Source organism: Marmota marmota, unplaced genomic scaffold (assembly GCF_001458135.2).
Source record: "Marmota marmota marmota unplaced genomic scaffold, marMar, whole genome shotgun sequence".
In the NCBI taxonomy this organism is placed as follows: domain Eukaryota; kingdom Metazoa; phylum Chordata; class Mammalia; order Rodentia; family Sciuridae; genus Marmota; species Marmota marmota.
The window spans coordinates 10,804,738-10,817,662 of NW_025999998.1; the positions used below are offsets into that span (position 1 = coordinate 10,804,738).

The 12,925-nt window shown below is 40.6% G+C and overlaps 1 protein-coding gene across 1 annotated transcript in view; it reads left to right on the forward strand.

Annotated features, from left to right (window-relative positions):
• Pgm5 (phosphoglucomutase 5) overlaps positions 1 to 12,925 on the forward strand; it is a 174,382-nt gene that overhangs the window by 116,502 nt on the left and 44,955 nt on the right. Inside the window, exons 8-9 of the mRNA XM_015492902.2 lie at positions 6,663 to 6,798; positions 9,883 to 10,066. Of these exons, the coding sequence (XP_015348388.1) occupies positions 6,663 to 6,798; positions 9,883 to 10,066 (320 nt within the window). The remainder of the gene's footprint in view (positions 1 to 6,662; positions 6,799 to 9,882; positions 10,067 to 12,925) is intronic.

The window sequence follows — 12,925 nt, forward strand, 5'->3', positions numbered from 1 at the left end:
AAGAAGGTGGAATGAGTTCTGGGGGCTTGACAGGATGTTGTCCTGAAACAGCACAATACCAGGAGACGAAAGACCCTGTTATAATCTTCACACCACCTCTAGGTGGTCTGACTACTTGGGACAAATGGCTTAACTTTATGCACCTTGATTTCCTTATTTTTGACAAATCAGTTGGGTGGGATGAACAGTGAAGTTTTTCCCGTTGTGATATTTTAGCTCACTTCTAATTAGCCTCACTCTCAGTGAAGAGCAAATCTGATGACTACCTCAGACTGCATACTAGCGGTTCCTATAATTAACCATTTGTGCACTTGATGAACGTTTGCCATGCATCTATGAGCCAGTCTGGGACAGAGTGAGGAGTCAATTTCCGACCAGTTTCTTTGTTCGTATTGTTTGCAGGGCATAGCTATGGTCAGCGTATTTATGCCAAATGCTGTTCTCCTTTTACTTGTGATAAGTGTATGGTTACATGCTCTTATTCATTGGGAGCCACATGGCCGACAACACAGAATGAACTGCGTGTGTCAGGGGCTGCTGTCTGGCCTTTCTGGGGTCACAGCGGGATGTGGACCACTTACCTGCAGGAAAGCTTTGTGCTCCCATTGATGAGCATTTGCTCCATTGAAGAACTTATTTTAAGCATAGAAAGGTGGCAGTTCTTAAGTGAGCCTTGCATTGTTGCCAAATGTTAAAAAACTGAACATGTGATTTGAGAAATGGGAAAAACAAAACAAAACAAAACAAAACCTGTCATGATTCTACAACATGTTCTCAAATCTCTGATTCTCCTGAAAGAGGTGTCCCCAATTTGACCTCATAATTCTACTATTTTAAAAAATAAATAAATAAAAGAACAAATCCCTGTCTTGAGTTGATGAAAAGAGCATTGGAAGAATTTCATAGGAAAATAATGAAAATCATTTGTGAATGAAAAAGATAAACTGACAGAGGAAAAGTAAGAGGAATTTTGTAGCTCCTTCTCATATGCTCGGGGAGAGAAGGACAAAGTGCCCATTCATTGGCTTACTCTTTAGAAGGACTTCCTCAGCTCTCACTAGGTGGGACACTGTGCCTCCTTTACTCTTGGGGACTGCTGTCACCACTAGGCTATTTCAGTAGTAGTGAAGTCTATAGTTTTGGAGCCAAATTGCAAAGGTTCAAATATTTTAACCACTTCATAGCCACGCGACCTCATACAAATGACCTAAGCTCCATGTCTTATCTGTAGAAAGGAGCTCTCAGATTGTGAAAATGAGATAATAAAATAGCTGAGCACAGTGGCTGGTGCCTTGTTGTTATTCTTAGATGGGAATTTCTCCTGCTTATAATCTTGCTTCAAAAGTAAGTGTGTATATATACATGCCATCTGTCACTTCTGGTTCTAGGGAATCTGTGTGCTGAGGCATGTGCTGAATGTGTACAGCTCCTAAAAAATCACTAGGAAACATTTGGATTGAGTGACCTTTCTTATTGGATGACCAGCCATCTTGCTATGCTGGGGACTGAGAAGCTCCTTGGGAAATGAGACTTTTGGGGCTAACACTGAGAAAGTCCCAGGCAAACCAGGATGAGTTGGTCACTCCAAAGTTGGCTAAGTCCTTGCTTTTTGGAGTGCAAAGAGAAAGCATGACACTACAGCTGGCTACAGTGAGGACCACCCATGTAAATAATGCCAAATTAGAGCAAATTAGTGCAAAAGGGGTAAGAAGCCTAACTCACTAGCCCTAACACGACAGTGCCTTTCTTAAGCAGTGGCTTTTAGCCCTAGCTGCCCACGAGAACCACTCAAGGAGTTTTTTACAAAAAGAATACCATTGAGTGATGCTGCACGTCTGTAATACCAGCTAGTTGGGAGGCTGAAACAGAAGGATTACAAGTTCAACACTGGATAGGGCTATAGCTTAGTGGCAAAATGCTTGCCTAGTATGTGTGAGGCCCTGTGTTCAAGTCCTTGTATTAAGGTGAGGGGGGTGGAGCATTGAACATTGGTGTTTTTTAAAGTTCTTTTGGTGATTCTAATGTGCCATCTAGTTACCTATGGGTGCAAAATGACTTGTATTTTCCTAATTGACAAATTTGGAGTTCCCCTCTCTGAGTTTCAGCTGTGATGATTTGATATGATGGAAATGCCTATGAGGTTTTATTAATTTTTTCACACCGGGATTTCCACTGGAAGCATATTCCTTTGAAATGATGGAGTGTTCTTTTTAATTTTATCTTTTATTACCCTTTTCAATTTTTTTATCATTTATTTATTGCCCTCTTCTGTGAGGGCAGTATACTTGTTGGTATACTGCCTACCTCAAGGAGTATGGTTTCAAAACTTGAGGAAACTCAAGGGCTAATTTGAGTGGAGAAGGGACAGTGCTATTTCTAAGGAGAAAAAAAAATGCACTCCCTCTTTTTGTGCTGATTTTTGCTGGAGTCAGGTGTGAAGGAGAGGAGTGCTTCCTTCTGATATCCAGGTGGGGATGCTGGCTGCTCAGGGATGCTCAGAGTAAGGTGGAGGGGGGTTGGGGCCAGCTGGCCTGGATGGAGGAAGGCTGGGTAAGTGGCACTTTGGGAGTAGGGGTCAATTCTCCTTGCAATGTCCTGAGTGAGGGGCAAGCTCTGGCTTTCCCAGCATTAAAGAAGGCAGAGGAAGCATGCTTCACAAATTACTTGGCATCAAAAAAAGCTCTCAATCTATGAAAAGTCAGGTAGGAAACCGAAATGCATATTACTATGTGAAAGAAGCCAGTCTTAAAAGGCTACGTACTGTGTAAGTCCAACTATATAACACTCTGGAAAAAATCATGTTTTCAAATATGAATTTATATGCACCATTGATAAGTTTAAAATTGTATTTATTCCTTACAAAAATAATGGGTCCATGTTTGTCTTGAAAATACTGCAAAGAAAAGAGAAGACAAGCACCTAAAATTCTACCACTTCAGAGATAAATAACCTTTATTGATGGTTGGTTGTCAGTTGTTATACACATACATCTTTCTGCCAAAAATGGCTGGATATTATTTTTGATAAATGGTTTCTTTTCCATTTATTAAAGTTAGATGAACCTTGTTCTGTTACTAAAGATTCTTACTCAATACTTTCACCCACACAATAAGCTTTTGTGAGGATTTTTCACAATTATCCTATTGTTGAACAATTAACATTTATTTTTCCAGGTTTGCCCTTTCAACTATTTCAGTGAATGTCCTCATGACTAAAAGTTAAGAAAATAATATAGCTGGGTCCAAAGCTAAGGAATTTATGAGACTACTGATCATCATTGCCAAATTATTCTACAAACTGTGCTCACGTACACTGGTGCTTTGTCAATACTAGCTGTTCTCCTCCCCCACCCCATCTTTGCTGATTTGATAGGCCCCAAATGGTATCCCATTTTATGGACTTTGGCCACAGTTAAGACTGAACATATGTTTAAACATATATTTACTGTTAATATTTTTCTCTTAAAAATTGCTTGTTTGTGCCCCCACACACATTGTCTCATGGGGTTCCTCTTTTTCTTATTAACTTTTAAAAACATTTTTTTTGCCACAAACACCATTAGTCCTGTCATATATACATATATGTAGTGTGAATATTTCTCTCCTCCATTTTGACTGTTTATAGTGGGGTTTTAGAAATCCATTCAATACCTCTGTGTTTTCTGCATTTCTTACTTACCTGGCACTGAAAACATTGGGTTCAAGAAATAATAAAAGGAGACTTGTATCCTCAAAAGCCCCTCCAAGGCACACTGTGGTCATCCAGTGGAAACATCTCTGTAATTGCTGCACCATTAATGTCTTTATGGCTAGCTCAAAGAACTCTGAAGAGCACAGTTAATTTTACTTGATCATTGGCCCCTTATGAATCTGGACAAATGTACTTTTCGGCGAGGGTATCCACGCCAACTCATAGTTTACTATGTGGTTAGCCAAAAATGATTGAGGTATTTTTCAAATCCATCTGAAAGAACTCTATGTCTCTCTACCACGGAATTATGGCATCTTATCTCACAAACTTAATAGCAACTAATGGTTCTATATCTAGATAATGTGACCCAGCTGGAGGTCCAAGGTATGCAAAGCTTGTGTTTTAAAACAAAAGGGTATTTTTCTCCAATCAGTAAGCAAAAGTGATTTTTTTCAGCTATAAAAGGACAAGAGGTTTTGAAACGATCCCACTGGGCAGGGTTTCCTAGACTTGTTTTTTTGGCTGTGGGCCATAGAGCTAAGCCTGAGTCTTCCAAACATCTTCCATTTTTGTAGTAGTGTGAAGAATTCACTGGCTGAGGCCAGAGTCACTTTATGGTGTGATGATTAATGCCCAGGGTCCCCCTGATGTAGAGGCAGCCACAACCAGACAACTAACAGTGTCATCAGCAGACCATTGATCAGTGCATATCGAGAACTAAAGACGTGATCCTTTTTTCCTTTCCATATAAGTACCTTTGTTTCTCCTTCAGGGTTGTATGTTTTCCTCCTTAAATAAATGTTGGATTTTTAACACGAAACATAACAAGAATGGCAAATGGTCCATAGCTTCAGTGAGAGGTTGCCAAAGATACGTAACTTAACTAAGATACTGTTTCATCCCATCTTGAAGTTTTAACAGCTCCGTGGCATGGGTCTCCTTTGTTGATTTTCTGTGTATGTTTCATTGTCCTGAAGCCAAGATTTCTGTAGTGCATTCTCATTACCCCGTTCCAAGAAGAAATTGTCCACCTCTGGTTCCAATCTTGTTTCTTAAGACATTGTTATTGCTAATCAGATGCACACACACACACACACACACACATAAATAACAGAATGGTTTGTCCCAAAACATGTACAGGGAAGCAGCACTATATAGATGCTTTCTGTGAATTACCAACAAAGTCAGCAGTAACAACTGCCTGCAGTTGTCCTTGTCACTGCTCTAAATACCTAGGCATCTATAGCCTCTTAATCCTGGAAGTAACCTCATGAGGTAGGGACAATTGCTGTCCCCATATTTCAGATGAGTGTAGTAAACAAAGTAAGTGGCTGAGCCAGAATTTGAAAATGGACAATCTGACTATAGAGCCTGCTCTTTTTTTTTTTCTTCATTTTTTCAGTGCTGGGGGTTGAACCCTGGGCCTCATATATGCTCGGCAAACGCTCTACCACTGAGTCCAGCTCTTTAACTTGATTTAATTAATACAACAAGATCACAAGATTGGTCATGGTGTCTCCATTCTACAGCTGAGAAGCTGAGACTCAGAGAGGTTACTAACTGCAATCATGTTTCACACCTGGGAAAAAGCAGAGATTGGTCAAAATCCTAATTCCAAAGCCTTCCTCATGAATTCCTCACTTTCCACGTTCTTTTGAATGCAGGGCTTTATCCTCTTCACACAGAAAGCATACAGCTGGCCCAGAGACAGATGCTTAAGTGGGCCTGCAGCACATTCTTCTGGGTTCTTGTTGCACAGGAAGCTACTCATTTAGACTGCACTCTCTATTTGTGAGAATGACATGATAAGAATTGCCTCTTTTTTCTACATAAATAGCTGTAGGATTTGGCATTCAGTTCATTCCTGCCTCAGGGACTTTGCATTTGCTCTCCCTCAGCTTGGAACCCTTTGTCCCCAGACCTCGGCATGACTGACTCCTTCTCAGGTGTCAGCTCAGATGTCATCACCTCAGTGAGATTGACCCTTTCCAGCTCTATCAGTCTCCTAGGGCTTCCATAAAAAATCCTCAAACTGTCTGACTTGAAACACAGAAATGCATTGTGTCGTAGTTCAGGAGGCCAGAAATCCAAACCCAAGGTGTTGGCAGGGCTGTGCTTCCTCTGACAGCTCTAAGGAAAGGTCCTTCCTTGCCTCTTCAGCCAAATTCCTAACTCCAACCTCTGTCTCTCTCTGTCTCTGTCTTTGTGTGGCTTGTGCCTCTCCATTTCTCCTCTTATGTGTCTCCTCTTCTTTTTCATAAAATCATTTGTCATTGAGTTTAGGGTCAATCAGAATATTTCAGGATGATCTCACATTAAGATCCCCAACATAATTATACCCACAAAGACCATTTGCCAAGATATTGTCATATCCAGAGGCTTCATGAGGATGTGTCTTTTGGGGGCCAACATTCAACTTAGATAAAGTGGCCTTTGTTCCTTTTATGCTCTGTGATATCAGCATCTACTTTAATTTCTTCAAAGAACTTGTCCTAATTTGATGCAACTTGTTCTGTTATATCTGTTCTTTTATATGATTTCTTTTGTCTGTTTCTATTTGAATTCAGACTTTACAAGTAAAGAACTATCTTGTTCACTGCCATATCCTCAGGATGTAAAACAATGTATATTTTAGGGATCTCTGAATACTTATTGAGTAAATGGATGAATTAAGGATATTGTTGTCTAATGTAATATGTCAGTTTGGCTCTTTGATCCCTTCAGAATTTTCCAGGATTTTATGGGGTTTTTTGTTTGTTTGTTTGTTTTGTTTTGTTTTTTGCTGTTATGTTGTTTGAATTTCAGTCAGCAGTTATTTAGAAAAGCAAATATATTATGGACATAGATTTTACTCAGTGGGTAATATATTCAAACCTTTCCGTATAACATTTTCTAACTTGTCTGTTAGCTCCTTTTGTTCTTGCTTTCTCCCAGGGAATGAATTCACAACACAATCCTTGATTTTCCCTTAGGCTCTGATCACCTCCGAGAGAAAGATGGCCTCTGGGCTGTCTTGGTCTGGCTCTCCATCATCGCTGCCCGGAAACAGAGTGTAGAGGAAATTGTTCGGGATCACTGGGCCAAATATGGCCGCCACTACTATTGCAGGTGAGAGGAAGGGAGGGTCCCTGCATGCCCCCTGGGGAACTACTCAGAGAAGTTTTCTGAAACCAGTTGACTAGAATTTTAAGAAGGCAGCATCTCTCAGGAAGATCTGAGGGACACTGAGGCTGGAACTAGATCATGCTGATAAGTGGTTGGGGTGGTGTCAAGGACTACCAACCTGGAAGGTGCAAATTTCACTTCCCTTCATGGCATCCTTCTGTACTCTTTTTATCAGTGCCTATAAGGTGGGCAGCCATCTAAGAGGATATGTGAGCTGTAGAGCATGAACAATCCCCTGGTAACCATGGTGGCTGGGAGAGGAATGCCCTCAAATAGAGGCATTTCCTATTGGTTGTCCACCCATAGTTATCAAGGAGCAGGGCAGGAACAGAAGCTGTTACAGGCTGGGTGCTCTCATATTCTTCTTTCTACTTTTGCCTTTACCTCCTCATCAGTGATTCAAATGATGTCCAGGATGTCCAACCTGGCACCCTTTGAAGGGGCCATGTGGTTCAGGAGTTAGAGATTTTGCTAGAGGTTTGCTCTCAATAAGAAGAGACAGAAAAAATGGAAATATTACCTGGGAAGGAGGGAGGTGAAAAGATAGTAGGTAGAGGAGGTGATCTCTATCTCCTTCTTGCTGTTGAAGTGAGGGTAAGAGTATTCTGGGAGCATGGTTACTTGCTGGGTGTGTGAACCTAGTACCAAGCCATGGTTTAGGGGCAGGAGTGGTAAGAAAGAATGTTAACTGTGGAGAACACAGGGTAGAGGGAGGAAATTTGGGGGTAGTCTTAGAGATTCTGTCTATTAAAAACATAGATTGTGACTCATTTTGTTTTACTCTTGAATAGTTAACTACTTTGGAGTTTAGTTGTATTTCCAGAGCTTAAGGGACAGAAAGAGAGCTTTAGACTTTAGCCTTATAAGGTGATTGTTTCTTCTCTCAAGAAGCCATTTACTTAGATAAATATCAGAGAATAAAGAAGACTGTGGTAATATTTATTAAAGTCAAAGAGATGGCAATGTTCTGAGAAATGTAGACAACACCACAATATTCTGGGTTCCTATTTAGTCAAGAAGAAGGTCTATGACAGCCTGCATCATCTCAAATTATTCATTGCAACCTCAAATAAGGATTCTCAAGACAGGAGGGAATTGTTTTACTTGTCAGTATTCCTAACAAGTGCCTTAGCCCCTTCATTCTTGTGGGATTTTGGGGGGTTAATCAGCACATGAAATTTTACTATTGTATGAAGCTCTTCTAAAAAGTTCAATTAGATAAAATACATTATGTTTGCCAACCTCTAGCTTAATGAGATTGCTTCGAGTCAGAGATGTGTTCCTCATCATTTGTGGAATGATTATGTAGGTTTCTGTAGTGTTTTGAAGAAATGGTGTTAATGATAAGTGTATTTATAATATAGTTCATGTTTGTGGCCAAGTGCTTACATGATAATCACTTTTTTCATAACAAATACCATATTAGAGAATAATATGCAAGGGGGATTTAATTTCTCATAGGATGTTGAATTATGTTTTAGGTTTCTATCCAAAAAGATCACAGAGATAAAAAAAAAAAAAGGGCGGAGGGAATAGGTAGAGTGAAAGATAAACATTTCTTTCAACCCCAGCAAATGATAAGTTGAAAGGTGTTTGTGAAACACAATGATTTCTAAGCCAGACAATTTTCTTGGCAGGGTGGAAATAATAAAACAATTTCAGTTTAACTAATATGAATCCTGAAGTTGTATCTGAGAAAATAGCTCAATTTTCCTTGTTTGAGCTGACTCCAGAAGGAATCCTCTATTTAAAGGTTTTGTTCCTTGAAATGTGTTGCTGTTGACAGTGGCCAGTAGAAGGGGGACTGAGGGGGCTGGGGATGTGGCTCAAATGGTAACGCGCTCACCTGGCATGCGCGTGGCACTGGGTTCGATCCTCAGCACCACATAAAAATAAAACAAAGATCTTGTGACCACCGAAAACTAAAAAATAAATATTAAAAAATTCTCTCTCTCTCTCTCTCTCTTTAAAAAAAGGGGGGACATTGAGGGAACTTGAGGGGAACGTTTATTCCATGTTTCTGAGATTCACTTTGCCCCTGTCTCCGTTGATTCCTGCTTCTTTCCTTCCTTCCTTTCCTTTTTCCCATTTCCCTTCCAGCGTGCTAGCATAGCTTCTTCTATATTCCAGAAGTAAAGAGAACAGGAAAGCAAAGGTCTGGGCCCTCCTAGAGTTCACTGTGGTGGATAAAGACAGACAACCGATAAATAAACCAACCAGATAAATACAGACTGTGTAACTCTCAAAAGAAAATGTAAGACATGATGAAAGAAGGGGAGAGAGAAGCTCTTTGGGAGGGATGGTCAGAGAGGCCATTTTCTGGAAGTGACAATAGTTTTAAAGATTGAAGGAAAAGCAGGATATGATGGCACACTCCTGTAATCCCAGCAACTCTGGAGGCTGAGATGAGAGATTGTAAGTTCAAAGCCAGGCTGGGAAACTTAGCAAGATGGGATGTAGTTCAGTGGTAAAGTGCCCTTGGGTTCAAGCCCCAGTATCTCAAAAAGCAGATAGAGAAAGACTGAAGGAAGAGGACGGAACAGCTTATTGAATGCACCAGGTATGAAGGAGTCTAAGAGCACATGGGGTGGAGAGAGCTAACAGGAAGGGCAAAGGCCCAGAGGAAGGAAAGGGCTAAGGAGCCTTGCAGACTGGAGAGGTGATCATGGTGGCTGTAGCGAGTAACAAGGGTGAAAAGTGGAACAAGTCAAGTAGGGCAAGTGTGGATCCCACAGCAGATCCACTCGGGCTGTGGTTTTGAGTTTTGTTCTCAAGATGATAAGTGTGTCAGGAGTGAGTTAAGGAAAAGGGGTGACATGATTTGACTATTGTAAGGCCATTCTGGCCACTTTGTGGGGACTGGATTGAAAAGGTCAGTAGGCAAATGGGAGACCGATTGAGGGTGTTCTTCTGTGCTTTCCTTTCCTGAAATCAGAACCCAGGATTAGACGAGCTTGAGGGGTCCACCCGGTGGTCGGTTCTCTGATGGGGTGTTTGTTCATCCTGTGCCCTGCCTTCCCTCACTAGGTTTGACTATGAAGGGCTGGAGCCCAAGGCGACATATTATATCATGAGGGACCTGGAGGCCCTGGTCACAGACAAGTCCTTCATTGGCCAGCAGTTTGCCGTGGGGAGCCACATCTACAGTGTGGCGAAGACAGACAGCTTTGAATACGTGGACCCTGTGGATGGCACCGTGACCAAGAAACAGGTACTTGCTAGAGAATCAGTAAAACAACCTGGCAGAGATGGTGGCCAGGATGTCCTAGAACTGAAGGGGTGTTTGGGGCTGATCTGTTCCAAGCTCTTTATTGTATACATTAGTTCTCTGCAACCAGGACAGAGGCAGCCTTGGTGAAGGTCACCTCACTAGTTAGTGGCAGAGGGGAATCAGAACATGCACCCTCTCTGTCCAGTATTCTGTCCACTTGTTAACTGATGGGCCAATGCCTCAGATAGGCACAGACCCAGCATTTCCTTCTCTGATGTTTGCAGCCTCAAGGTCTTCATCTGCTGTGGCCATTACTGGTATTAGCTGTAGAGAAGTTACTCAGAGCTCAAGAACGCTGTCCTTGGGACCCAGGAGTGCAGGGATGTTTCACCTTCTATTGCCTTATGTCATTGGGGACTCACAGGAGCTTAGTCAGATGGATTTGGCACCCCTCCTAGGAAAGAAACAGTTGGAAAATTTGCCCAGAACCCCTCCCCCCAAAGGAAGGTTTGTGGTTGTGAATGATTCTAGTAGATAACTACCGAAATCAACGACAACTTCTATTGTGGACTCCTCTTTACGAAATGTGTAAAAAACATTGATAGTTATTATAATTATTTATCTGTTCAGTTTTGTTTATTTGTTGGCTATGGCAAATATTGGCCCCTCTGAGAGCACATTATAGGCATTAATTTTTGTAATTTATACACCCTGAGTAATGTTAAGAGAAGTGTAGTCCCCAAATTCCTAAAAATCTTAACTTTTTATATATTCTTCATAAGTATAGACAATAAAATCAGGCAGAAACTGCAGGCCTTTGGGGACTAGATATAATGTAGTTACTTGTATTTTAATTTGACTAGAATTTCTGATATCCTCCTTGTCATATGATCCCCCAACTTGCAATGAATCCACATACCTTCTTGCTATTCTCTTGGTACTCTCTCGGGTCTACTTAGTTTTATAGTGGTCTTTTATCTCCATGAAAATATCAGTCTTTCATTATAGAAGCCCTCTGATGGCCCAACAAACTGATTGTCATCTCACTTTGGAAAGATAAGGATAGTAGAGAAAATCATGGATAAGGAACTAGGAGCCTCAGCATCACCTCCTGCCACCTACTTGTTGTGACTTTCAGAAAGTTGCTTAATTTCTTGGGGCCATCGTTTCTTCCTCATCTGTAGAATGCTTACCTCACAGAATTATTTTAGAAATAGAATGTAATCAAATACACAAAAGCTCTTAGCTATCCTTTGTATAAAAAGTCCCTAATACATTTTTATATTTGTGGTGTGTTTTATTCAAGGACTGGAATGCATTTGCTCTGAAAAAACATCAGTGAATCAATCTTTGGAAAGTTGGGAGCCTAGCTGGCATCTCTGAGCCTGTATTTAGATGTGGATTTTCCAGTTGTGTACCACGTGCCCATTTCCATTTTATACAGGGTTTTCTGGACAAACTTCCCCCAAATTCAAGGCTCACTTTGTTTTTGTTACTGCAGGATTCAAGAGACATAAAATATGTGCTTTCTGAAGTATCCTCGGGAGGTTTTGTTCACTGATGAGGAAAACTTGGAAACTGTCCCTTGGAGGGATGGGTCTACTCAGTGCCAGGTTCTGGACTTTATCTGCTCATGAGAAGCTTGTGTGTTGAGCTGATTTGTTTTTATGTTTGATCCAATATCACTCTACCTTTTATCTTCCTCAGTACAATCAGTATTTAGATACTTTTCCCCCAGGATGTTCTGTAACCATTCACATCAGGCTAATTTCACAACCCGACCTCGAGTTCTGACATCAGTTTATTCCACTCCCCTTTGTCTCCGCCCCCATGGAGATTGGTTTCCATTTTTACTCTGGAATTTATTGATTTTTTTTCCTTTCCATACTCCTTCATCTGATTGGAAATATGACTGTAAATAGATAAGTGTTATCAGGACCTTTTTGTTGTTCTTCACTCCAGATTTCAGGACCCTAGTGACATCCTCATTGGCTGGTGGCCCTGAGTCACACTGGAGCTTCTCTGCAGTCTGGGTTTGGTTCAGTGAGAGTGTTGAGGAGTCAGTTAACACCAGCAGCATCTCCATGATCAGCCAGTCACAGATGATTCTTTTCACCACTGTTGATCCTGTTGGCTACACAAGGGTACACTGCATAGAGAGGCCGTGTGGGGTGTCGTAGCATCAGCATTCAATTCCAGGGATAGTAAGTCTGGGTACACTATAGGTAATATTGTGCAAATGAGCACAATTTTTGACTATAGAAACCTAAAAGACATCTGAATTTACTATGATCATTTCAAAGTAGTTATACATTACTGTGGCACATTCATTGACAAGAATTTACCAAATATATAATTTTAATTTTTTCATAGTACAGTTTTTATATACATATATAAAAGCTTTATTGAGATATAATTTACCTACTATACAATTAACCCATTTAAGCGGTATACTTTCATGATTTCTATATTTATAAAATTGTGTGGGCATCAGCATAATTAATTTGAGTATTTCCACTGCAGTATATGAGGGTTTCTGTTTTCCCATACCTTTGCTAAGTCTTGTTATTTTGGTTTCTTAGCATACTTCAAGACAACATATAAAATTATGGATTATTTTAAAATTCAGATAGAAGGAAATTTAATCTCCATAAGGAAACAGACAGATGCCTCTCAACCCAGAGGAAACAGGAGACCACAAGGTCTATGCTAGTTATGGGAGACTGATTGCTCTGGACCTATTTATTCAATATTCTACTGTATTGCAATCAGACAGGTTGGCTTTGTCACTCTCTAGATTTGTGATTTGGGGCACACTACTTCTCTGAACTTCAACTTGAAGGTTGAAGGTAATAATTA